This window comes from Wyeomyia smithii, chromosome 3 (assembly GCF_029784165.1).
Source record: "Wyeomyia smithii strain HCP4-BCI-WySm-NY-G18 chromosome 3, ASM2978416v1, whole genome shotgun sequence".
Classification (NCBI taxonomy): domain Eukaryota; kingdom Metazoa; phylum Arthropoda; class Insecta; order Diptera; family Culicidae; genus Wyeomyia; species Wyeomyia smithii.
In genome coordinates, this window is record NC_073696.1 from 101,980,625 (window position 1) to 102,008,508 (window position 27,884).

Consider the following 27,884-nt stretch of genomic DNA (forward strand, 5'->3'; position numbering starts at 1 on the left):
TAAGAGGCTTCATCAGATATTAAACAAAGATTTCATCAGATATTAAATTGAACAACTGAAATTTGAAGAACACAAATGAATATTTGAAGAGTTAATATTTTCTCGTTTTGCGCTATAATCCAAAGTTAATTATCTTAATCCACATGCATACTCTGACTACGTATGCGTCGCTTAGTGGTTGGCTACGAGTATGCAGAACGCAAATGTCGGCGCGATGTGATTCGGCAAGACGAAATGTGTTGAAATGTATAGCTCTACTTCGTCGTAAAAAGAGCTGTACATTTCATCACGGTAAGGCGAATCGCATAGCGCCGCCATTCGCGTTCTGCATAACTGTAGCTTTTGTTCCGTTCCCGTTTAATGATGTCGTATTAAATGTGCATATTGAAATTTGGCAGTACTTCAACTTCTCATTTGCGCAAAATTTTAAAAATATTCAATAAACTTCATTCATAATATCAAACAAAGAGAAATTACAATACTGCCAATGAACGGTCAACGTTTATTTACTAGAAAAAATGACTGACACGCAAGTAACGGGGTTATCTTTCTTGCAAAAGTATTCTACTTCAACCTTGCGGTCGTGGCTTTGCATACAACCTTCCTGTGATTTTTTTTTAATTGAGTTAGTTATTAACACCAGTGTACGTGAGAATGAATAATCTATCATTCATGAAGAATAGAAATCATTTAAATAGTTCATAATGATAAGCGTATTAGAGAATGCAAGTGAAACATGTTTGGTGACAGTTGAGTCGAACAGTTTCGCAGACCAGCTACTTGTCCAAAATCCAGCGATCTGCAATATCAAAATTGGTCAGGCGAGTAACTCGCCGCTCGCCTCGTTTTCTGTAATTAGCCCCAATTACAAAAAAATCCCTAGAACATTGAACACCGATGACTCGAAATCTTGTTTTTGGAGATTGGTTCGATCTGGTTGTACTCCGATTATTTCATTACTGCTAGTGCATTACCAGTTGGATTATGGGCAGGAATGGAATGGACTTAATGGAGGCATGATGATGTCATAATCGCACGCAACCATTCAAAAGCCGATAAGACAACATTAGAAATGATACACGATACCTGACAATCACTCGAAATTGCATAAAAAAAAGTTCTGCACGCTGAAAAATAATTTTTTTAAAAGATCGAAAAAAAAAACAAATCAAAAATTAAACGATATTTCCGACTTTTTCAGGACAAAAGAATTGATCCGAAAATCAAAAAACAGGATGAAAATCATATTTTTATCATGTTTTCGAAAATTTAGAAAAAATCAATGAAATTATCATTTAATGAAAAATGCACCTAAGTTATTGAAACTGCTCGCATACGGAAGCATTTAATTGGTATCTAATCGTATCAAAAGGATTCTGGTTGTTTTCAGAGGAAAATGTTTGTAAAAATTAAAGCTATTTATATAATATCATATTTTTGAAAAATTTATACAAAATCAATAAATTTATCATGAAAATCAGGTTTTTTCAAGAGCATTTAATGAGCATTTAATTATTATGACCATTCTACAACAGTTTATTGCTTGAAAATGCTGTTTCTGGCGAATGTTTTACTAACTTTTTTCTTAAGCTAGCAGAACAATATTTTTGAAAAAAAACGTATTTAATGAAAACTGCACCTAAGTTATTGAAACTGCTCGCATATGGGAGCATTTAATTGGTATCTAATCGTATCAAAAGAATTCTGATTGTTTTCAGAGGAAAATTTGAAAAAATTGAAGCTATTTATGTATTATCATATTATTATAATATTATTTAAAAATTTATACAAAATCAATAAAATTATCATGAAAATCAGGTTTTTCAAAGAGCATAAATTGAGCATTAAATGTTTTTGACCGTTATAGAACTGTTTTGTGGCTAAAAATGCTATTTTTGTATATTGTCTGCTAGCTATTTTCTTAAGCTAGCAAACAAATGCATTTTTCAAAGGAATGATGGAGCATTAAATTCGGCGATATGGCATTAAATGAGCATCGAATGAGCACTAAATTTTCATGCTCTTAACTCTTTGTTCTGCTGACTTTGTACTTCCAGCTTAAGGGACATTTGTTTTTGCTTTAAAATACATGGAAAAATCATACATAGAAGTCAAGGCCAAAAAATTGTTGCACTGTGTTATCGGTATAGAAGGTTACCTTCTCGCGTAATGAAGAAAATTGACTATATTAGGGTGAAAGAAGTTCATCAATGTGAAGGGATTTTTTCCAATTTAATATAGAAGGAAGTTTACTATCTACTAAATTGTCTCAATTAAGATCGGTATAGAAGGTTACCCTTTCGTGTAATAAAGATAATTAACTATATTAGGATGAAAGGAATTCATTATATAAAGAGAATTACTTTTCTTCTGAAATATAGTGTTGCCTTTTCATTAGGGTGTCCCAAAAAAATCGATGTTGAAAAAGTCAAGGTGCTCAGCCCTATATTGAAAGATATTGTTATTTATAGCACTTTTGTAGAACATTCCGACTTTCTAAAAAATTGTTTTCAGATTGCCCAAACGTGATTTATGAAAAAAATACTTTTTTAAGCTACAAACCCACTTTTTGCACTTCTTTCAATTCTGTCCGATTCCTAAATTTGTCCAAATATTTTTTTTATTTTTGCGAGGTTGTTTTTGAATGTTTTGAATGGTTTAGTTTAGCATTGCATTCAATTATGTAACTCCCAGAGCCCACTAAACATCACAGAAAAATTACGTTTTCCCATAATTTTTAGATAAAACCCTTCAAAACACAAATAAAAAACTTTTTTGATCAACAACTGACATTTTCATTGCAAAGCGAGATTTATGACAAAAATTTACATGAAAAAAGATCTTTGATATCTTATCGGAGGGCTGAGATATTGGCATTTTTATGTGTGATGGAGAAGTATGCATTTTAACAAATATGTTAAATAACTGTTTTATTTTGGGAGATAAAAAAAACAATGTTCAGAAAACAAATGCATTTTTGGATGGCTGATAACTAAAAAATCTGCGAAAAAAGTTAAAACCAAAATTGTGATTTTTAGTGCCTTCTAAACTTAATACAGGCAAACTTCGATATAAGGTACATTTCGATTTTCAAGTTGTACTTTATATCGAATTGTACCTTATATCGAATAATGAAACATTTTTAACAATAGGGCTTCAAATACTTCATTTTGTTGTCATTTGTCTACGTATAGTTTATTTTGGAAATAGAATCCAACTATAAGTGTGAACCAACTTGTTCCAAGTACAATTTGAAACACATAGTTTATTTTGGCTTTCTAGGAGACCTTTAGCCGCGTGTGATAGTTTGTTTCCAAAACGTATGTCATCCAGTAAAAAACATTTATTTACCTTCATACAGACTTTTTATTAAAACTGCTTTTTTTCTTCTCGTTGTTATGTATTTTTTGGTCCGATGAATAAAAACCAAGAATATCTGCTTACGGGTTGATAACTTTTTCAATAATTTCCTCGTCCTTCAGGAATTCGGAATCTGCATTTTCTTCATTGCATTTCAATATGACCGTTTGAACTAACTTTTTTTTACACATAAGTGTGGCCTAAAGTTGCACTTTGTACACTGGTTTAAAACGTGTAAAACGTGATCGTGAACCTTTTGACCGTAAACATGCTTTTGAAATGCTATAGTGTATTCGACAAAGTTTCTGTTTATCTTAAGGCGAAACTTTTAATACGAATAGATTTTTGATTAATCTGCCTAAAAGTGAAATGTAATTATTTTCTTTAATTACTTATCAAAGCAAAGTAAAGTTTTTAACAAAATTGTAGGTAATCTTTTGCAGGAAAATTTTGCTGAAGACGCTTTGGTTCTATCCCTTGAATATTGACCACATACAAGTGGTTTTATAGAAACATTCTTAAAATGTTTGAAAATTAAAAAAATATCAATCAACTTTTTTGGGTGTGATTTCAGAGGCCTACTATATTGTGCACATTTTTTCATATTTGAGAAATACACCATTCTGCCGAACATACCCTAAGGCGTCGTACACAAATTACGTAACGCTAAAAATCTAGATTTCAGACACCCTCCCTCCCCCCTATGTAACGATAGGTATCGTTCGGCATGACTCCTCCCTCTAAAATTACGTAACACTGATCAGCTTGACCCCTCTACGAAGTTTTCAATTTCGAGCAAACATCACAGTTACGTAAATGTCTCTACCACCCCCCTTCCTCCCCCCCCCCTACGTAACAACAATTAATGCAAACTCAACCCCCCTACCCCCCCCTCCTTCATGCGTTACGTTACGTAATTTGTGTACGACACCTAAGCATAATTACAACTTTTTCATAAGTTTTATAATGTTTTTGATCAAAAAATGCACTTTTTTAAACATCTCTAGCTATTCGAGTTTTAATAAAATTTTGTCTTTTAAAATTACAAACAAATCTTCAGAGATCAAACTTTAAGTTAATTTATTCTATCAGCTCCTCCGTTCCCATCCATGTTAAACCACGCTATATCATGTTTTTCGAACGGGTTTTCAAGCTTCCGTTGAGTGTGGAGGATTTTATGGACACTCCCCAAACGATCAATAGTAACCAGAGACGTTGACAGGATAACCAATATATTATTTATAGGAGTTTCCATACCAATTTCGGAGTTATTTGTAACATAATAAAAATATGTACCTTATATCGAGGTAAAATGTACCTTATATCGAGTGACGCTATATCGAAGGTACTTAATATCGAGGGTTCCTTATATCGAAGTTCGCCTGTATTGCTCGTAATATGTGAGAGATAGAAACATGATGTCTTCGGTAAAGTTTCTTGTTTTAAGATAACCTAAAACTTTGTCAAAGACACCTAGCGTCTATCTTATTCTGATTAAAAAGTTTTTTTTTTATCTCACTCATTGGTGGATTGATCACCCATCTTTCCACATTAAAAGATGTATTTTTGAATACCCTGAAACTTCTCCAAACATACCTTATGGCTATAATCAACATTTGAATCACTATTCAATCAATCACACGCGTGCGTCTTGAATCCCGCTTGCAGTAAAAATTTCAGTTCGTGAACAAAACAATTTTTGATGTGTATTTTGAAACGTTTTTTCTAGGAATTATGAGAAAAATTCACTTTTTTGTGATGTTCAATGAGCTCTGTGAGTCAAATAACTGAATGCGATGCTGAACTAAACCATGCAAAATATTCAAAAACAATTCAACAAGAATAAAAAAAAAAAATATATGGAAAAATTTAGGAATCGAACATATTTGAGAAAAGTGCAAAAAGTCGTTTTGTAGCTTAAAAAAGTCATTTTTTCATAAATCAAATTTAGGCAATCTGAAAACATTTTTTTAGAAAGTCGAAATGTTCTACAAAAATGCTATACATAACATTATCTTTCAATTTAGGGCTGAGCACCTTGACTTTTTCAACATCGATTTTTTTTGGGACAGCCTACTTTTCGTCTAAATAAATGAAAAACCACCTTTTTTGAAGCTCCCCTTAAGTCGTGTATTGCCGAATTACGATATAACGTAAAAAAATTGCTTGATCATTATCTCTTTTTTCTTTTATCGTTATCTTTTTCTGTAAGTGTAGTAAGGGTGTGCGAAATTTCGAGTTTCACGAAATTAACCGAAATTTATCGAAATTGAGAACACATTTTTTTTAATAAATAGATACAAATTATGATTTCTGAACCAATTTTTCTACTGTTATAAACTCTAATTAAGGTCCGGAAATGCTTCAAAGCTTTGACCGTATAAAGTTTGAAAAAAAATCTATAGTTAACTATAATTTTCCTGATTTCCGGTATTGTCTGGAAAATTTTCCACTTAAATAAACTCATAATATCTCTAAGCCTTCTGTTTAAATACGAATCAATAAAAAGATTTACTTGAAATTTATAAATTCTAGTCATTTTTGGATGAATTTCGAGAAAAATTTCGTTTAGTTTCGGGAATCTCGAAATTTTGCGAAATTTCGCACAGCCTTAAAGTGTAGTATTTTTTAGAGATGGTCGGGTTTTCAAACCCGAAACCCGAACCCGACCCGTACCCGTCGGGTTCGGGTTTGTAAATTTTTGGAGATGTCGGGTACGGGTCGGGTTCGGGTTTGGTAGGCGAAAAATTTTCGGGTTCGGGTCAGGTTCGGGTTTAAAAAAGGTCGGGTTTAGGTCTGAAAACCCGAAACCCGACTATATCAAATAAGTATTTTTGTAAGATAATGATGTCTTATTTCATGCAACTGCAAAATCACTAACATTTCAATACCATTCGAGGCTCAAAGCTTCAGGGCAACCTCAAAAAAAAATCTACTCCTCAAAAAAAATCTCGGGTTCGGGTTTCACAGTTTCGGGTTCGGGTCGGGTTCGGGTTTCACAAAAATAAAAATTTCCGGATTCGGGTCGGGTTCGGGTTTGATCGAAAAAAAAGTTTCGGGTTCGGGTTTCAACCGAAAAAAAATTCGGGTACAGGTCGGGTACGGGTTTGAAAAAAGCAAAACCCGACCATCTCTAGTATTTTTCTGTTGTCATTTAATTCACAGATTTTGTCTTTTTAGTGTCTCCTGGTTTTGTTTTTTTTTGCAACAATAATTTGTTAGTTCTTTATTTTCATTTGCATTTTTTGACGTAGCACAACGTCTATACTGGGATACATTCTATGAAAACTGAAATGTTAATATGCCATCGGATAGCTAACATATACGTGATTTTTTATAATATAACAGGTATACCCACCATTTTCTTATTTCATGGTGAAAATTACGGAAAAGTTTCAGGATCAAATATCCATAAATTTTTTTATACGATTAGCTTGTTTCCCTTACGCAGATCTCAGAAAGGTACACGGAATGAGTCCACGCGTTTAGTCGTTAGTTAGCAATGCCAGAATTGTTTCGTGTGAAGCGTCCATTTTCCGAAGGTTTACAGCTTCCGGGATTTGGGAAATAAAAATTGTGGAAGCAAAGACGGATAGTCACCCAGGAACAGGGGAGCTTTTGAAAAAAAATTTGAAAAAAAATAAACAGCCTAAAGTTTATGAAACTTTCAAAATCGATATTTGATGTCAAAGGGGTTAGAAATGCATAAAACATAGAGATCTGGTGTGAAAGACACTTGGCACTAAAAACAAAGTTTTGTTTCTACATTTAATGAAAAATGTATTTTTTTCATCGTCAAAGAATTGAAACTCTGACCGCTTTAAGGCTTTACTCTCCGAGGTCCGATTTGAGCTCAAACTTTGCATGGGGCCTTTTTTCGAGAGAAAGAAACTTCACCATTAAGCGTAATTCGAAGGCCAACTTTTCCCTATACATTCCATCAACGCCTTAAGGAGCATATTTATAGACAAAGTGAAAGAGATGATTCATACCGGATTTGTTTTCATAAGATTACAAATCAAAGAATAAGAGATATGAATAAGTTTTGCCTTTTCGAGTCTTAGCTGAACATTTCTTCTACCGCAATCAAAATGTTTTGGAAGCAAACAGGTGTAGTTCAAAACAAATATCTTATCAATGAAATTGGGATTCCTCTGGCCACACTGTTTAGTTATCCGGAACCCGAACCACTAATAATATTCAAAGAACTGGAGAAAGAATTTGAATTTATAAACAGTTGGGAATATGCATGGTGAACATGAATCGTTTTATTCGCTTTTATCGAAGAATCCCACGTTTAAATTAACATGTTTTACTATATTTTTTCTCACCATTATATTTATTTTTTTTTACAATTTTCTATACAGTCTATACACACCGCTCTACGCAACTCGTTCAGAGATAGTTTTACTATACAGCTGATGATTTTCGAGCTATATTTTCCTCTATGCTGAATACAGGCTATCTGAAATTTCAACGCCTCGTAGGTTACGCTCCAAGTAGTCAAATATAGACTACTGCTTTTCTCAATTACGCTCCAAAACATCAAGAGTGGCCTGGTGGTCCAAAATATTTTGTCAGTACTCCGTAGGAAGTATGATATTTCTAGGTTTTATCCCAATAAATCGCGTGGTTGAACGACGTGCTTCAAAATAGACATTCAGCTCTTTGCAATGATATGAGAGAACAGTTATGCATAAATCGTGTTTTTCATCAAAATGTACAACCACTTCCTGAGGTAGTCCAAAATACCGCCGCTACTCCGCTTGCCGTGTTGGGATTTATTCGAATATTCGACAAATCACAGCGGTGCTTTTGAGCTTTTGATGATCAAATCGAAGCACCAGCCGCATCGCACCCTTTTGCACCCTGCGATGATATTCGAGATCCCAATCCTGTGTTCTCTGTGATGCCACAGACTACGGAGACAGGCAGTCTCATCAAAACGCTGCCAAGTCTCCCAGCGTTTCGTCACGACCGCCAACGCGCGAATGTTGACAAACGCAAAAATATTTCTCTACTGATATTTACTTATATGCAAATCATCGACAGTGTTGAATAGCATGAATTTTTGTTGAACATGGTCCATGGGAATTTATACTTATCGTCTTTCGTGCTATGTTTGTGTAGTCTGTGTCGATAGCCTATGGTGAAAGTAGAGTAAAAATCGTATATCCCTATGGGAAGAAATGGTTCTCGATGTCATGCCTGCTGTTAGTCACGTATGAGTGAAATTTGTGATTCATATGACACTGCACGTTTGCCAAAATCGTTTGCCAAAATCGGTACCTGTGCTCGGGGGATAAAACTATGGTTTGTTAGTCAAACAGTCAGGCGTGGGGGCTTTAGAAGATAAATGATCCATAGTTGAACACTTCACATCTATAGTAATACATTTTACCCCAATATTTAAATAATTTCTACTAAGTCGAAACATTAACTTCGCTCGTAAAACAAGGTAGCTACCACAACCACAATCTGCCCCCACAGCGTGAACATAATTCGTTTGTGAGTTCCGCCCATAAAGGGATTTCTAATTGCTCTAATAGCAACGTGTCACGTTCGCATGGCTGTGGGCATGGCGGAAGATAGCTCTCTGAATGGGCTACATCCTCTGTTAAAAAACTTTCTGTACCGTCGTCAACTTGATGACGAGCAGCCGGATGGGGGTTTCGTTTGTTGTATTTCGACATCCCATTTTACAGCTGCATGTTAAACTATGATCGTTCCAACTTAGTGTTCATGTAACGGGTGGAAAGTGTTTAATATGCAAGCTCAAAATTTTTTGAATATTGAGTTGTTCAGTTATTTTAACAAGCACTTGCATTTTCATCTTTTTTTTTCTCATATTATTTATTTGACACGGCACAAATACAATTTAATGTTTAACAGCGCCAACTATATCTGATGACTTAAAATCTTAAAGCAAATTTTTTATCCTCGCTGCCGACTACGAGCTGAAATTAAGTCTATCTTAAAACTAAGATGTATTTTTCAATCAGTGTTTTGTAGTTTGATGGTCGTCTGATGCTCTTCAAAAGGCCATGAATATGCAGCATGTATGGATTTGTTCTGCTGAGCCACGATGTCATGAGCTGGAAGAGGGGCTTGTAATTCTCGGGTCCTGAAGGTATTGTGCGGGGTCTAGTTGCTGGTTATGGTTCGTTGTTGTTGTTCGCTGGTGTTCAAGTGGCCTATGGTATGTGCCGCTGAGCCAAGATATCACTGAAGGCCTCGGGTTCTCAGGTCCTGGTGAATTAGTGTGGGGTGCAGTTGTTGATTCCAAAATCTCTGCTTAAGGTTCAAACGTGTTCTTGTCGTTTTGTTGGGTGTAGACTGAGGGGAACGGGACTAGACTGGGGCATGGAGTTCATTTTCATCTTGTTATGTAAAGTAATATTTTTTGCAGACGCCGCTGTTAATTTACATCCAGCTGCTACACTAGAAGTCCATGAGAAGGCACTGAAATATGCTGTAGATATTAGTATTCGTTGCGATAATGCCGATGGCTGTACGACATGCAACGTAGGTACGAGAAACTATCACCGTTTGCGAGAATATTGATTTTGCCTTCGAAAGTTACGAAATGAAAGCACATGTTTAGCACGGACCGAATGATGCTAGTCGTTATCACGTTATAGGTCCTGATTGGGGCAAAAATATTCTAGAATTATTATGTCATTATGACTTTTTCTTTTATGACTGGAACAGAAGCAAGGTGTTTTACGTTTGTTCATTTTGTTGTACAACAAACAATAGAAGTATTGTTGAGATGATTTTAAGGACCGAAAAATGAAAAAGTTTTAAGCCTAGTGCTACTATAATGAAAATTCAAATTACGGGACACCAAAAGTTCCAGCTCTTCTATGGAGTCTTTAACAATGTTTGTTATGTGTATTCCGTATCGTTTAAACTACGCTTGTTCTGGAAGGCGTCATCATAGACTTTTCTCTTTAGAAAATGTTTAAGACACCAGCTAACGATGCCTGCTTCCACCGGTAAACGTTTTATTTCTTTTATTGGAAAGTACCATGACGACGTCTATCTTAACAAGCAAAAAGTCTCTATTTATCTGAACTGCTGCTTTTGTCAAGTGGACGTACAGTCAGTTTTTCATTCTTGAATCTTGAATGCGGAGCACGAATAATAGGGTAAGACGGTGACAATGGAAAAAAAATTGTACATGAGAGACGTTAAATTGTACGTAAATGTTTTACTAATACATATTTTATTTGGCGACCAAAAAACTCGAGAAACTAATTTTGAAGACAGCGAGCTTCATACCCGTTGTCGTGGGTTTTGAATCAGTACAATCCAGACTATTCGGTACCAACGCACTTAAACATGAGTTTATTCTCAGATTCCCCACTAACCCTTCCTTCACGTTAACAAAATTTCAATGGCTTTTGGCAAAAATAACTAAAAAAAAACTGGTCTGAACAGCTACATTCGGTTGACACCTTTCCAGGGAATTCTAATTGGCAACAATATTGACAGAAAAAATAATGTATTGCTAATGAAAGAAGTCCGGAATACAGCAGACCTCCGAAAGGTCAATGTTTCTAATCGCAGTGATGTATGCTTTGGATCTCCATCTTGGTGGATTGTGCATGTACAGCCCATCTTCACTTACTTAACTTTTTACTGAAACTTTTTACTTCAATATGTCCAAATAATACTCCTAACGTTTGTAGTAAATATTGAATTTGGACTACAGAATATATAAAATATAAAGCCTATTTTCTATATGCGTATAAATTGCCAATGTACAGGAGTGAAGTTCTACATTACATGTATACTACATGATTTTTTTCTACACTACAGACATCCAAAAGATTTGTTATGCTTCAGTTTTAACAACTCAATAAATTTGAATTGTTTTGTTCTCGTATCCGTAGTTGATTGGTAAAAGACGAAAAAGGAAAAAATGCTGGTGCAAATCAATCATCAGAACGACTGTCTCTCAGTGCGGAAACATCGGAATTTGATTGTTATCACCCGTTGATGACTCCCAATGGAAAACATGTTACTGTCAATACAACCTACTCGACGATGTCACGACGTGACAAGAATCGGGATAGCAAGATATTGGTCTCACGTGAACTAAACAAAAGCTATTCGTTTTTATGATTCGCTGTGGATGTTAATTTCTATTTCGACTTGTTGATCAGTCAATTTATCCTTGTAGGTAGTAATGCGCTTGCTACAGTTTCTCCTTTCCTGAATGACCGAATGAGCTGTGAGTATTAGAGTCAAGGTCGCAAGAATCATTCTTAGATGTGGCCTTAACGAGCAGCATCTGACCATAAAAGAAAGTTTATTCAAATAAGATAGCTCTTAATTTCCATGAAAACAAACGAAAAGCCTTATTAGGTTTTGTAAAAAGGGTCAAAAGCCTCAATTACAAAAAAAATGTATCGTTCTTAATTTAAAAAAAACTTCCATTCCGGTTGATTTTTTGTTGATTTTAAAAAACAGAAAAAAGTAACAAAAATACTTACATATACTCATTCATACTGAATACGTTCTTTTTCTGTAATTGTAAATAAACCTGCACAGCCACAAATTTCGGAATGGATGAATCATGGATGCAAGTAGGCTGCATCACAGGGTGAGTTAAAGCTTTATTTTATACGCTAGCGCTTATTAGCTGTTGACAACCCATCAGGTATGTTGTAATTCCTTCTCTTTGATCACTCTTATACCATGCATGTTGTTGAGTGCTTTTCTAACTTACCTTAGTGGTCCGCACATTGTACATTTTCTTCTAACGTTACAGAATAATCGATAAAATGAAAATGTGTAAAATAAACCAAACAATAATTTACTTGACGCTTTTTTTCGTTTTTTCTCCCCCACGCAAAACGTACAGCGGCAACGGTACCAGCTCCACCCCCGAGAGATCTGTTCCAATGTGAGTATAAATTATATATTATAATATCGTATAGTCAGCATAGGATAAATCATGAGACTAGAATTGCGAACAAGAAAGAATGAAGGAAATATTTGTTGTCCCTTAAAAAACCACACAATACGGAGCTTCATGTACCGATAATTAGCAATGCTAATCTTTGATTAGCGAATAAACGATTGCGAAAAATTCTGACGTGAAATCGCTATAATTGCGTTATACTGTTGGAATTGATTTTTTGGTGTTTATACTTGTTAATGAATTTTTAGGTTTGAAAAAGTATTTATAACGAAATATTTTTGTCAAGATTGCTTTACATATGCACCAAACTAAGCGCACAACTTTAAAACGACTGCTGTTTAAAATCACACAAATTCGTTGAACTTGTTTGAAAATTTTTGAAATCAACGTTTGAAATCCAGGAGTAAACAGAATTAAATTGTTCTGGTAAAAACTCAATGGAATTATAGATCATTTTTTTCTAAATTACTGAAACACGATTTAATTTGTTTTAAAAATGGTTATAGATGTTTTTTATGGACATTTTCCGGCGTGCATAGAGATAAGGCTAAATAAAAATAGTAAAATCAATACTTTCAAACGACTGTTATAATCTGTTTCTGTTGTCATAAAATATGGCACTATGCGTGAATATTTGTGTTCTCAATTGTATGATTTTAAACATTATAGTTTTTTTCAGGAGGTATATACATTTAAAGTTTTTTTTTGAAAAATACTCTTGCGAAAGATTTCATAAAGTAGGAAAAAATAACATCCGAAATTTTTAATTAGCGATGCTTTCAATTGTTTGTACAATCGTTAGGTTGCAGCTTGATTTGTGTCTGAATAAGTTATCGTTCATAGCAAAAAGATAATATGCGAAAGAGGGAAATAGAAATAGATTTTATGCGAAATGACGAAACTTTTTTTTCACTCGTCATTTCAGGTTGTGATTTAATTTGTATTTACCTATTTTTGATAGAAACATCATATTCTGATTCTAGTTCTACATAGTAAAATGGTAAAATTTAAGATAGGACAGAAGATATATTTTCATTATACTATTTTTTTTCAATAAATAATTTTTGTTTTTTTAGAATCTGGGGAAATGAAAGAAATGAAAAAGAGCTGGAGCCCATCACAACATCGCGAACAGAAAGCGAGCTTGTGATTGGTAAGCCCAATCAAATATTCAGTTCATTTTTCCGCTGGTTTGTAAGATATGCCATATGTCATTACAAAAGTTTGGGAGGAAATTTAATCGATTAATACATCAGTGTTTAAGATTTTTTTAGTAACAGTAACAATGCATGCATCCAAAACGGCACATGACACGTACCATTTTACACTATATCATCCTGTTCTCAGCTTAGAAAGCGAGCTCGTGATTGATTTTGTATTAGAAATTTAGTTCTTGCGCTGCGCTAAAAGATAACTAAAGATTTGCTGATTTTCAAATATCCGCACTAAGAACGAAAATTCAATTCATGACTGCGGAGAAATTTTTCAACTCTTTTTAAACAAATTATGGTATTCAGAAGAACCCACTTTTCTATTGAATTTTCTATTGAATAAATGTTAGTCGCTCATTGCACATTGGAACAGAATGACAATTCTGTGGGAAATGGAGTTTTCGATTTTTTTAGAGCCATAGAGCCTCTATGGAGAAGTTGCTTTAAACAAAAAGGTCTACAATTGAATTGAAGTGAAAATGGTCCATAAATTAGCGAAATAAAAACTAAAAATTTTGGTGTTAATAATGTTATATTTTTTTCAGTGAAGTTGTAGATCACGTTATTTTATGCTAGAAAAATACTTTTACTTTAAATACTTATTTAGAGTGTCTCTAATAAAATAGATTTTTGCTCTATTTTGACGTAGAACTACGTTTTTTTGGCATACGAGCAATTCCACAAAAACGGGCAACCAATTTATTCGACCATTTTTGATTTGGCTGAAACTTCGCATAGACGTTTCCATAGGCAAAAGATGCCATTTTGTGCTATTGATTTGATTTTTTGGAACACGACTCATTTTTGGGAAGCTATTGAAAAATGCTATTTTGGAAAGGTATTGATGATCTCAAATATTTATAGAGCCAGATGGTTTATTTGATCGGTGTGACGTCTTCGACAAAGTTGTAGATAGTAATTTGACTTTTCCGAAAAAATATATACTCTAAGAAAAATTATTTATTTTTTGAAAAAAAGTTAAGAGAAAAATTAAAAATAGTTATCCAAAAAGGCTCATTTTTCAAAATCTGAGCTTATTTTTAATAAAAACTGCAAAAGATTACTTAAACAATGAAACCAGTCCGATCATGGAGAAATCAGGAAAAAATCATGATTTTTTGAAAAAAAAATTAAATTTTTCCCAAAGGGTACTTTTTTTATGGATTGACTAAATTATTATCTACCACTTTCAACCAAACTGTTTTGGCTCTAAAAATATTTGCAATCATCAATACCTTTCCAAAATAGCATTTTTCAATAGCTTCTCAAAAATGAGTCGTGTTCCAAATAATGAACCAATAGCACAAAATGGCATTTTTGGCCTATAGAAACGTCTATGCAAAGTTTCAACCAAATCAAAAATAACAATTAAAAAAATTATTAAAACTGGGACATTTTTTTAGCAATCGATTGCAAAGGCAGAAAAATGTTGTTTCATTATGCGAACTATTGTACTATTGAAAACTGTCGAGCCTTGTTGAAACGAAAATTTCGACGCTTGCTGGTTTTCCCTATAAAGATCGAGAGAACAGTATACCTAGCTAGCCGTAGCGTAGCGAATTACGACAGTATCAGCTGGCTTTCCGAATTTGCTTTCGGCTTAAACAAATCACTTGTCGCAAATCATCTCAGCAGCAGCGTAATAGAAGCAAATGCTTCGATTTGCAGATTGAGGGCTTTGACCTCCTCCCCCGCACTGAAGCTCTGCCTTATTTTGGCAACAACACAAGCTAGCATTCTGTGATGGATCCTAGCAATTAAAATTTGTCCCGGCCATTTAATTTACTAAGAGTGAAAACAGCTTTTTCAGTGTGTGTTGTCAGATTGCCTTATTCTCCCACTGTCGGGGTAGCACAACGGTTGCGAACAACATATCCGATTTTAAACAGCATACTGTCTTTCTCAAGGCAAACAAACAAGTAATTGAAGATTAATGATTTTTTCAAAAGGTTCCGAGCGCTAGACTTTGGAAGTAAATGCTTATTTATTCTGTTCAATCAGTGACATCGTATTTTTATGTGCGAATTAAAAGCCGATAGCCTCCCAACAATTGTTCGTTTGTATGTATGTATGTAAATAGTAGCCACCATCAGTTCAAGGCTATGCCTACGGATGCAAGAAGATTGACTGTAGAATCGAATTTGCTAATCTGGCAACCTTCACGTTGATGTTTTTCCGAAGGGCCAAAAAGGATTGGGTGGACCCGTAAGCAAATTCTCTTACGCGCTTTCCACGGTTAGTGAAGACTTCCCCTCCAACATAAACATCCAGTTACTTAATCAACAACTTCGCCGTACAAACTGAACTTGCCTGATGGTTTGTTTGTTAGAAGGGTGCATTAAACATTTCTCAGGCCTTTAGGGAGAAAAACAGTTTCTCCCAGGTGATTCAGGCTGTCACACCACGTCCGTCCTCCAGCCATCAATTTGTTTAATACCCTGATGCCCCTCCCACCCGTGTTATATGATGTATGAAATATGTTTTAGCTTTATACAATATAATATAGTATGAAAAATTGATAATTCAGCGAGAACAACATACCTTAGTATTGATTAATTAATTACTTGCATGAATTCTACGCTCCGTGTATTTCATAGGTATCCGTATCCATACTACTCACCATTCTCGCCTTGTTTTAGTTCCCTCGTTTAACTTCTTCTACACTTATCCTCCGCTGTCTTGGCCTTTTATGATTCCGATGCTCACTTCTCATGTAAATATACAAGGATATGCCTTTTAATAGTATTCATTTGATTTACTTTGAATTTTTAGCTTTCACTTTTGACTTGCATTCTTTACATTTAACTATTTACTTTTAGCTTTAGGTTGCAACTTTAATTTTTTTTTATTTTGAGCTCTAAACTTCGAACCTTAAAGGTTAAAAACTTTTTTTTTTGTTTAATTTTTCATTTCAAAGCTTAACTTTTATCTTTTAACTTTTATTTTTTGCCTTTAAATCTTAATTTTCGGATTTTTAGTTTTGATTTTTTTTAATTTCTTAGGTTTACCTTTTACTTTTTACTTTTATATTGAATCTTCAACTTTGAACATTATTTCTGTTAATTTTTTTACTACTATTTTTTTAACTTTTGCTTACTGATTATTTATATTTTTTGCTTTTGATTTCTAATTATTTTTTCCTTTTTTAATAATAAATTAAAAGTATTTTTTTCTACGACAGTTGCCTATTACTTTTTACATCTTCCTTAAATGTTTTGTAGTTGAAAACTGGTTTTTTATGATCATTAATCTGATTTTTTTTTCCAATATTTACATTATATATAAAAAAAAACAGTTACACAGTTTTTTTTAATTTATTCTTTTTGTTCAAATATTATATTTATTTTTCTTATTGTGTTGAGCCAGCGTCAAGACACTTATTGTAATCGAGTTTACGTTGACCGACCAGTGCTGATGTCTATTCCAGTAACTCTATACTAATCTGTTTTTTTTTTCCTTATTATTTCTTAAGTCGACTTCCAAACTCCGTTATTGTAATTTCCAATCGCGAAACGCATCTCTACTAATGTTTTGTGTTAAAGTCTGTGATTGTACGCGTTTGTGTGAATGTATGCTTCTGAATGTATTATATGTGTGTCCCGTATATGAATGTATGTATGCAATGCTTAGGTTCTTGTCTGTATGTGCACGTTTTGCGGGCCTAGTGTGTTACTGTTTTTTTGTTTTTTTTTTTGTATGTAAACGCATGTACTTTATACATGTATTTTTTTCCCTTGCTGCTGATCTCACTTCTCACATCCCTGCATTCTCGTCCGTTTCTAACTCTCCGTCTGAAATTTTGCTATTTTCATTTCCATATATTTCCTCCGCTTTATTTTTTAGTCTCTCCTTGTTTATTACCAGTTGGTGCCATTCTGTGTCACTGCTGTATTGCTGCAAATCATGTTCTAGTGAGTTTTTCCATGTAAAACTTGGTCTCCCTTTTTTTTCTTTCTGAAGTTTAGTCTGTATGCTAACTTTAGTGGATGGTTGTTTTCTCTCCTTTGAATGTGACCATAGTATTTGATACAACCCACTCTAATCCTTCGATTTATTGTTCTACCTGATAATGCCTTTTTCATATTTAGTTCGCTTACTTTTTCCTTTCTGCAGTGCTTCCAAATATCCCTTAAAATCATTTTTTCGTATTGTTGCCTATTCCTTTTCGTCAAGGTAGTTACTTCAGTTCCATATGCCATTGCTGGTGCTATGACCGTATTGAATATTAGTTTTCCAATATCCCAAGGTGGATTGAATTTTCTGCAAAATCCGACTACTGTCTTTGATGCTCTTGTTGCGTTAACGCATCTCTGCCTTGTCGCTGCCGGTCGATTTAGTTTGTCAGTTAGATATATTCCCAGGTACTTGATTATATCACATACTTTGTATGGTTTACCATTAAGCATCATTTTCTGTTCGTCGTTTCCTGTACTTTTTGGGATCCTTAATAAGACTTGGCTTTTATTGTTATTAATCTAAAGTCCCACTTCTCCTAAGCATTGTTCAATTGCTTCAATTATTCGTTCCAGATCCTCTTGTTTTTCCGCTAGTATTAAAAGGTTATCTGCAAATGCCAGTATACAAGGAAGCTCGAGCATTCCTGTACTAATAGGTTTTAACCTTGGCACTTTTTTTGCTACTTTCCTAAGCACGCTTTGCATAATCAAATTGAGCAAGAATGGGGACAATGGGCATCCTTGCTTGATACCCTTGCCCCTTTTGACCTCCTTCGATAGTTGATTTTGCCATCTCACTCTAGTCCTTTCTTCCTTAATGCACCTCAGTGTCCGGTTTATGATGTGAGTTGGTACCTCCAACCGTAATAATACGTCTTTCAGGTGCTCTAACTTTACATTATCGAATGCTTTTTTTTATATCTAGTGCAACTGCCACCAGCTTTTTTCCTGAGTTCCAATACTCCTCCATTATTCGTCTAGCTATGAAAATTTGATCCGCGGTAGACCTTCCTTCAGTAAACGCTGCTTGACATTTGTCCAATTCTCCAGTGAACCTTTTAAGTCGGTTTTTAATCCATTTCGCATATGGCTTGTATCCGACGCAACATAAACTGATTCTTCTGAAGTGATCCGCTTCTCTAGTTCTGCTTATTTTTGGGATGGGTACTTGGATAGATTCTTCCATGTTACTTGGTAGTACATTTGTCAACCAAATTTTTTTCCATATTTCCATTAGTTGCTGTACTGTTTCCTCGTCCGCGTATTTGATTAATTCCATTCTTAACCCATCTGGACCTGCAGATTTCCCGTTAATGATCTCTGGATAATCTGACTCATTTCTTCTACCGTCGGAGGCTCCATCAGTGGACAAGTATCTCCTTTCTCTATAAAGTTTAATTCAGGTCCTTCGCTCTCCTTCAAAATTTCTTCCCACGTTCTCGTCGAAATATACGCCTGTTTATAATTTTTCTTCGATTTAAATTTCTTTAAAAACTGGTATGATTTTCTTATTCGTACATTCACATCATAATCATTCATCTTGTTATAAAAATTTCGAATCGTTCTTTCTTCATTTTGTCTTACCGCTACTGAAAACTCGTTCTTTAAGGTCCTTACTTTCCATTTAAGAGGCTGTACATCTGGAAATTTATCCGCAGTTTTCAATGCTTTGTTTAGCCGGTTCAAAGCTGCTTTTCTATTTGGCGTTAATGGAGTTTTATTTCCTTTCAAAGCTTCATTCGCTGCTTTTTGCATTTTCTCTCTTACTGCTTCATATGCTTCGTTAACGCTGCAATCCTCCATTTTAATTTCCAACTTATGCCTCTTGACAGCATCATGGTATTTCTTTTGCACTTCTCTATTATTCAGAACCGATGGATCCAATAGGGTTGTTTTCCGTTTTGTTTCTGCATCTATCAATATCTGCAACTATCAATTTATGATCTGTGTCAATCCTCGTCCAGATACCTGTGATGCGTCTTATATAAATTCTCCCATCCACTGGTTTGAGAATATGATCTATTTGACTTTTTTTGTTTCCGCATTTCCATGTTACTTTGATGTTATCTCCAATTTTAGAAGACGTATTCTGCAGTTTGTGAATATGTCGGAATTGTTTGAATTCTTCTCCATTTTCATTGCACTTTTCAAATCCAAGTTCCTCTCCTAATACTGTCTTGTCTTCTTCTGTTGCTGCTTCCTTCCCAATTTGTGCATTCCAGTCTCCTACTAATATTAATCTATCTCTTATCCATGTTTTATCTGCTGTAGCCCCTACTTGTGATAAGAAATTATATGCTTTTTTGTTCGGTCCATGTACGTTCATCAGTATGATTTTTAATTCTCCCTTGCACGTTATGTAAGTTAACATCGCTCCCTTTCCTATCCTTCTATGTCTTGATATCTCGAATCCTGTCTCTTTCCTAATCAATACTGCTAGTCCTCTTGCTTTATTTTGACCTTCCTTTTCCACAATCCAATGATAGTTTTTGGTATCAATTAGCTCTCCATCTGTATTGACTTCCTGTAATGCAGCTATGTCCACTTCCATGCTCTTCAATACCTCATCTATCTCCTTTCTTTTCTCTTCTTTCTTGCACCCCCTAACATTTAGCGATCCTACTCTAATATGCTTCTTACTATTTCCTAATTCAATGGACAAGTTCCTTTTAACGCCTACATGTTTTCCTACTTTCGCACTAATTTCCTTCTCATTCGTATTTTCTATGCTACCTGTGTGTTGTGATTTGTTATTCTCTTCCTCTATGCTCATGTCTCCTATTCTTTTTTCGATTACTTTTGGTGTTTCTTGTTTCCTTTTCTCATTATCGCCAACTATTTCATTTAACTTCCCACTGTTCCATAATTTATTCAGTATTTTTTCTTTCCTCAAGCAATTATCTTTATTTCCGGCGACCATGTCATCTCCTCTATCGTGTTATTGTTAATATCAGTAATGCTTATGACACTATCGTAATGATTTTTCACTCCGTGACCCGTATAGAAAATTCTTATAATATAACTTTCCTCTGTCTTTTCGGAACCAATATATATATTTTGATTATCTTCTTGGTATACAATTATATATTTCTCGGAAATTTCGGATACTGCTACTAATGTTTCATGTCCCAGCCAAGTTCCCATTTGCCTAGCTTCTTCTAAAAATTTCTCGAATCCTCCTTGCTCAAGACTTTCCACTAAAAACAGTTCAAACCTTTGTCTATTTTCTCGAATATAACTAACGATCAACTCCCTAAACATCCGAATATCATCCAAACTCATTTCTGACGGGCTATTTTTTTTGTTTGATCAAAAATTGCTCTGATCAAGCAATTTCCATCTTTATCGATTTTCTTTATTCTTAAGATGTTATCGGAGCGGAATTCTGTTACTGCATATAGTCTATTATCCTCGCTTCTTATGTTGCCCTCCGTTTTTTCTCTCTCTTTTAATCTTCCAATTTTGTTTGCTACATCCAATTTGGTTTCTGGATTTTTTTGACGTAGGACTACGTCTAACCGCACTATACCGAGATACATTCCGCGAAAACTAAAACCAAGATGTAACGACGGAATGAAAGATTTCAAACGGTTATACTGATGTAACCACATGATGGACCACAATAATCGATATGTCGTTGGATTGATAAAATGATGGACAATTTTGTGATTCTTCAATTTTCATTATCACTTCATTGTTAAACAGTGAAAATTGAATAAAAGTTTCAAGGTCGAATGTTCACCAACAATGTACCAATCATATGCGAGCACGCCTAGCACAGACTTCATGAATAGACACCAACTGCCTGCAGTGATATCCTGTATAGCAGTGGCAAAAAAAAATTGACAGAACCTCCCCGTCCCAATAGGTCAACTAATGTTAGCTTCCATCAGCCTAGACTAAATTGATGTCTTGAAGGTAAAGCTTTTTCGGAAAGTTCGTAACCACCTCCACTACCAGACAGTTTTACGTTCTGCTGTTAACAAATATGTTAATGTTAATGAAACTGATGTCTTGAAGGATAATATTATGGCACAGGCAACAGTACTGCACCGAGCAATGTATGAACAGAGCGCTGGTGACTCGTCGTCTATCAGTGCAGAAAAACTCGATATTCATTTGTGTGCAGTCAAGCCAAGTGAAAACTACATTGCCGCTGTTGACTCGCAGTGAGGCGTGGAACACAATCGAATTGCCGTTTGAATCGTCTTCTTCTTCTTCTTGTTTCGTATAGCAGCAAATATCAGAATTCAATACGATTTTTCGGATGTCGCAAAATAGGCTGCGCCGCCGAGGACAACAAAATGCGTTGTTTATTTTCGAACTCTACACTCTGCCTTTTTTTCGATTTATTTAAATAACTAAATATAAGGTATTTAAAAGACAATAGAAAACCAAAATGCTCCGTACAGATCTTTGAATATGTAGTTAAACGAGCTGTACTGATGATTATATTTTACTAGCTAAATGAATTTAGTCCAATATGACAATACTAGTTGCATCACGCGGTGGCGGTTTAGAGAAAAACCAAATTCATTTCATCTTTATATTAGAGTTCCGACGTTAGTGTTTGTATTTTTCAATTGAAATTTTTTTGAATTAGCATTTGCAAGAAAATATTACTTTCCATAACCTTACTTGTAATTGAACAACGCTATGCAAACATTAATTGCTGAGACTGATGTTGTGCATCACTCTAGCCCAGTTTATTTTCGAAGATAACGGACATATAACTTTCAAATGTGGTATCTTCGTTGTTCTTTGGTATCTTGAAACTGATCAAATTTTTTTCTGATTGATCCTGTATACTGATAAAATGTTTAAATTGACCTGAATTGAATGTTAACATGTTCATAAAATTCTATGTTAATTTCAAATTTTCTGTGAATATACATTTTCTACTAAAACTGTAATTCGTTATCGATATTTTTTACACGAGCTTGTAATTACAGGAAAAAAATTTATGTGACATCTTTGCCGCTTTGTGATCGGTGAGTGAGCCAACTTCAACAAGACAAATAGATATAGAAGGAAGTTTAATTTCTACTAAATCGTACTCAATTAAATATTTTATAGAAGGTTGCCTTTTCGCGCATTAAAGAAAATTCGCTGTATTAGAATGAAAGGTATTCATCAATGGCCCAGAAACCAAATTTAGGGGAAAATCAAGTATCTAACTTTTTTACTTTTGTAGATAGAAAACCTTGTTTTACAATTTTATAGCTCCAATAATTTTAAGTAACTTTGTAAAATAAAGTTTTTTTCTAAAACATTGCTATAGAGCTTTTCTCCTAAATTTGGTTTCTGGACCATTGTGAATGTTAAAGAGAATATTTTTTCTTCTAAGATAGAGTGCTGCAAAGAAACAAAATACAGACCCCGTTCGATTTTGGCAACACCTCAGAATTTTTTCTGTTGCAAAAATCGAACCATGCCAATAATGAACGGTTTTTTTCATGACTTTTTTGACTTTTTAAATGGTCTAAGACGACCTTAACAGTAGAAATGGCCACCAATGAACTAGTTTTAGTTCCAAGTCGTTTGAGGTGTCGCTTGATGAATTTGGGCTGACGACCTAGATACTTGATATTACCACCGGAACCAAAACACCTTCCTTTTGGAAGATGTTGAGCTTAAATTGGTTAAAACAAATCAAGCAAACTACAAAAGTAAAACGAGCTCAAATCAAACATAACTTCTAAATAAAATTATAAAATTATTGTGGTCCTACGTCAGCTATGCGGTCGTGTCTTGGTTACCACCCTTCTACTATTTTTTTCAGTAATTTCATTTGATTATTAGTTAAAACCTAAATTAATCTACCTAGTGGTGCAGAAACCTTTGTTACACTATCTATTACTATACGCTTATTACCCCAAACGTATATCGATTTAAGAATATTCAATAATAAATGAAATGATTTTAAAAGATAGTATTCCAGAGGGTGAATAAAATACGATCATAGAATCACTGGAGCATGTATAAGAGTATTATTTTTTCGATCACAAGCCAATTTTTCGAATGTCGGCTAGAAGAAACTTGAAATCTTTTGAAATAATCGAACTGGCGAAAATGGTAATAGATAAAAATGATGCAGATTTCATACTAAAACTGCGAATATGTATGTTTATTCAATGTAGATCCAAGTTTAAATTTCGTAATGGTTTAGTTTTTAGAAATCGCAGGACCAAGAATTATAAACCAGCAACGTATATTTTTCACGAATTGCAACAAACTTCTACAAATCGGCTCTAAAATTATAGTTCAAAAATATATAGGAATACACCGATGCTCACCTAATTTTTTAATTGCATCTTAAAAAATTTTTCTCAGCTCTGCAATGCTTGTCTTAGATTGAAAATCGTAGTTGCGAACAGGGTCAAAATTGTATTTTTCTGATATAATCCAAGATGGCGGCTGATCGCACCAAATGAAAGCCCTACCATTCCTTTTTACAGAAAAGTTCTTCTTGTATTAGGTTCCATAACGAAATTCAGAGATATAACTCAAATAAAACATCAAGATTTGCTAGAATTTCAACTTTTCTAGAAACTGTTTCACTCCTTGGCGACCGAGGGGTCATCAAATTCGATCAAACGAAAATGACATTATCACTTTTTCTCTATTTCTAACAACTATGTGAATTTATATTGAATTCGAAAGACCTTGTGCACCTAGTGGCCTTGTTCCAGCGAGAATCGCTCAATTATATAAACGTTACTTGAATCATGTTTTATTGAAATTCATATAACTACTGATGAAAGTTGTCAATTCATTTTTATTTTTATTGTTTTATCTGAAAATGAAGGTTTTTGCAACATTTGAAAATTTTGGCTTTCAAGAGAGTAGTCGAGAACATTAATCTTTTTGATTTTTTTTTTTGAAGCAATATTTATATGTTACATAAGCATAGTGTATCATATCATAAATCTTTAGTAAAGCTTTCCGAAATAACTGGATCGCTAATTGTGTTACATTTGCATGCTGTGGGGTTCGATTTTGCTACAATGCTTGATTACAGAAAGCTGTATATACTTCTTGTTCTTCGCAAATCTGGGTTCTACGTACAATTTTATATGTATTTTCAAGGAAGTAAGACCGGAAGCTTCGCATGCGAGAACAGGAGCTGAGTAGGCATGGCAGTTTCCTCTAAAATCTATTTGAAATTGTTCAGAAAAAGCTATTAAAAACAAAAGGTTTATTTATTTACAACAGTTAAGCCGCACTACGCAGGGTTCAAAAATTATGCAAGGTTGTCGATGGTCGTTATTTTTCTTTGAGAAATGAATAGCGATACGAATTAAAAAATAAAGAGAGAGGTAGAGAGAGCAATGATCCTAAAAGTAAAATATCCCATGTCTGAAAGTTCAATATTCTAAAGTTCAAGCTACCAATATAAAAAACTTGCTCAGTATGATTTCCAAAGAGCTCTGGGGCTGTCTTTTAAGCCTGCTAACCTCGAAATCGGAATATGCGTTTTGTAAATAAAGTGTTTTTTTGTGTTTTTTCTCGATTCGATTTTGATTCACTACACATATAAACAACATATTTACACATACATACATACAGGCACACATACACATACATACAGAATTTGTTCAGTTCGTCGATCTAAGTCGATTGGTGTATAACACATGGCTCTCCGTGCCATTAATTTTGCCTTAAAAGTTAAATATCGCATATAAAAAGTACTCTTTGATCAATATTTAAAAATCTGAGCCGTTAATCAAAAATCCACTCGGTAGCATTCTGGGGGAGCACAGCAGCTTTCGTTTGCGTATAAGATCATCAAAATCAGATAGTGCGTTCTGCAAGAAAGGTGCGTTAGTTTTTTGCGGCACATACATACAGACAACATACACACACACACACACACACACACACACACACATACACACGAACAGACATTGCTCAGTTCGTCGAGCTGAGTCGAATGGTATATACGATTCGGCCCTCCGGATCTTGGATCTATTTTGCGTTTTTGGACCGATTTTATAACCTTTGTTTAGTATAACAAAGGTAAAAACTGTCGTAGCTAATTTCGTTGAAGTAGATGTGCAAACATCTATCTCCTGTTTTTGTCGCATTTCCCGTCTCATTGAACCATCCACCTTTTTTCCATATTCTCATCGGTATTTCTAGTGTCTTATTGATACTCCCAAATATCTCGTTTGTACTCCAATCCTCCATATTTAATGGTATGGTTTTCTTCCATTCATCCAACTTCCTATTCATCTGGGTAATCCATTCCTCTCGGTCTTTCCACAATCCGGTTTCACTCACAACTTGGAGCTGGTGCGTTAAACATTTTATTAAATTATTTTTTCCAGCTCCTATTCTTATTATCACTCCGTTTTCCACTTCTTTCCATCCTTCTACGGTACATGATCTATCGTTTTCCTTCTCCAATATACTTCCGAAATAATTTTCCTTTCCTTGCTTCCACCCCACATTAATTATTGATTCATTGTGCTCCGGTTTTTCCAATTTGATCAGCTCATCCTGTTGCATCACATTAACGCTTACTCCAACCTTCTGCGCTATTTTTTCCCAAAATTCTCGTTCTTTTCCATCTTTTACTTCGCTTTCCATCCATGAAAACATGTCATTCAAATTCTCCATTCTCCTTAAAATGTCTTCTTCCGACATATTAATCCACCGTAGTTGATGCTCAACTGCCTGCAAAACAGTATTCCCCTCTTCTAGTTCTCTCACTAAAACTTTCCTGTTATTCAGCGGACATTCATACTGTCGGAATATTTCAGTGTGCGTTCCGATTGTGTAATTAATACAGCAATTATTTCCCGTTTCATCTGACACCGTTTGACTTCGCCCTACCACACTTCCAAAAAAATCAGTTCCATTCCTTAAATGTAATTTCTGTCGATATTTTTCGTCAATGTCCGTTATTGATTGTGCTAAAATAACGGGTTCATTATACGGCCTTGAAATTTCAATATCGACACAAAATATACTCATCACGGCTTGGAGTATTTCTACCTCTTCACCGGAGTCCTTGCAACTAATATTTTGTATTATCTGGTTTGAATCATTACCCCATAAACCGATAAAAAACTCCACATTATTTTGTATATGATCCGTTACCATTGGTCTGAACTCTCTCTCAGAAAAGTTCAGCGAGCGAAAGGTCTCATTATTAAGTTTAATTTGGTGCATCAGCGGCGGCATTATCGAGCAAGCGGAAAATTCTACCACATCAACATGCCAGCCGTTCCCGAGGCACACTTTTTTACAGTTATTGTCTGACATAATGTTAGTGTTAGTGCGTACAATCGTGTATAAATGTAATGCAATGATGTGAGGAGAGAAAAGGCAAAAAAATCAAAATGCAGAGATCATAGAAGTCGACTTACCAGAATCCTACTCCAGGCTGATACCTATTCTCTTTTGTTCACTCCGTCACCTTCTCGCGCAAAACCACTACCACACTGGTGCAACTACTCTGTGCAGCTCTGCTGTGTTAGTGGTTTGGTAACACTCGCTGTCGTTCGCTTGCTGTTTACCTACACCTTCAACACTTTTCTCCCGCTTGCTTGGCTTCCTACAGCGCCTGAAATGGCGCCTTTTATACTTTCAATAGATTTAACTAAAACAGCAAACTTTATTTCACTTTTCAACACAACACCTCTAGCTCTTTTAAATTTATTTGGCTATTTTCCTATCTTTCCACCATCTGACACTGATCTCTTCCTCTACCTTTCCGCAACTCTACTATTAACCTTCCCTCTGTAACTTTATTATTACACTTTTTTCTAGAAATATTTCACTATAATAACCTTTGATCCTCCCTCAACACCTTTACTAATACCTCTCACTTTTTATTTGTAATTTTTTTTTCTGCTAGACCTCCAAATCACTCGAAAAAACAAGTTGTTTTGCTTATACTTCCAAAGCACAACCGACCGCGCTCGTGTCTTGAAGCTGACTGCCTCCCAACAATTGTTCGTTTGCACAAAAAATCGAAAATATTACCATTCATTTAAAATAGAACGCCTTAACAAAGGCAGTTGAAACGACATTAAAGAAATAATTTGAACTCAATTCATCAAAAATTGTTGTCTCCCAACCGCTCAGTTGCAACATGAAGTAACACGCAACAGCGAGCAGACGAAATCGCTTGAACTGTCAAGTCGCAACACGAAACGGAGTATTCGTTGCGTGAGTAAGTGCACCATCCGTTTTTTTACGCTGGTTACGAGAATTAAATGCGAATTTTGGAATCTTTCGGCTGAAGAAGATGAGAGAATGAGGTAAAACTTAAAAAAAGGCGGCGCCTATTTCAGACACCTTTCGACTATGAAAGAGTGCTTTCGGTCAAATAAGTTACGTTCTTTTGGCGGAAGGTGAGAAGGATGGACGGTCTAATATTAAGTTGTGACAGTAGCAGCGGTGTATTGCGGCAAT

The 27,884-nt window shown here is 34.7% G+C and overlaps 1 protein-coding gene across 2 annotated transcripts in view; it reads left to right on the top strand.

Annotated features, from left to right (window-relative positions):
* The window catches only part of LOC129733227 (transmembrane protein 65), a 110,610-nt gene that overhangs the window by 27,351 nt on the left and 55,375 nt on the right, over nucleotides 1-27,884 (top strand). For both annotated transcript variants that reach the window (XM_055694902.1, XM_055694903.1), the window contains one exon: nucleotides 12,233-12,274. In XM_055694902.1, the coding sequence (XP_055550877.1) occupies nucleotides 12,233-12,274 (42 nt within the window). The remainder of the gene's footprint in view (nucleotides 1-12,232; nucleotides 12,275-27,884) is intronic.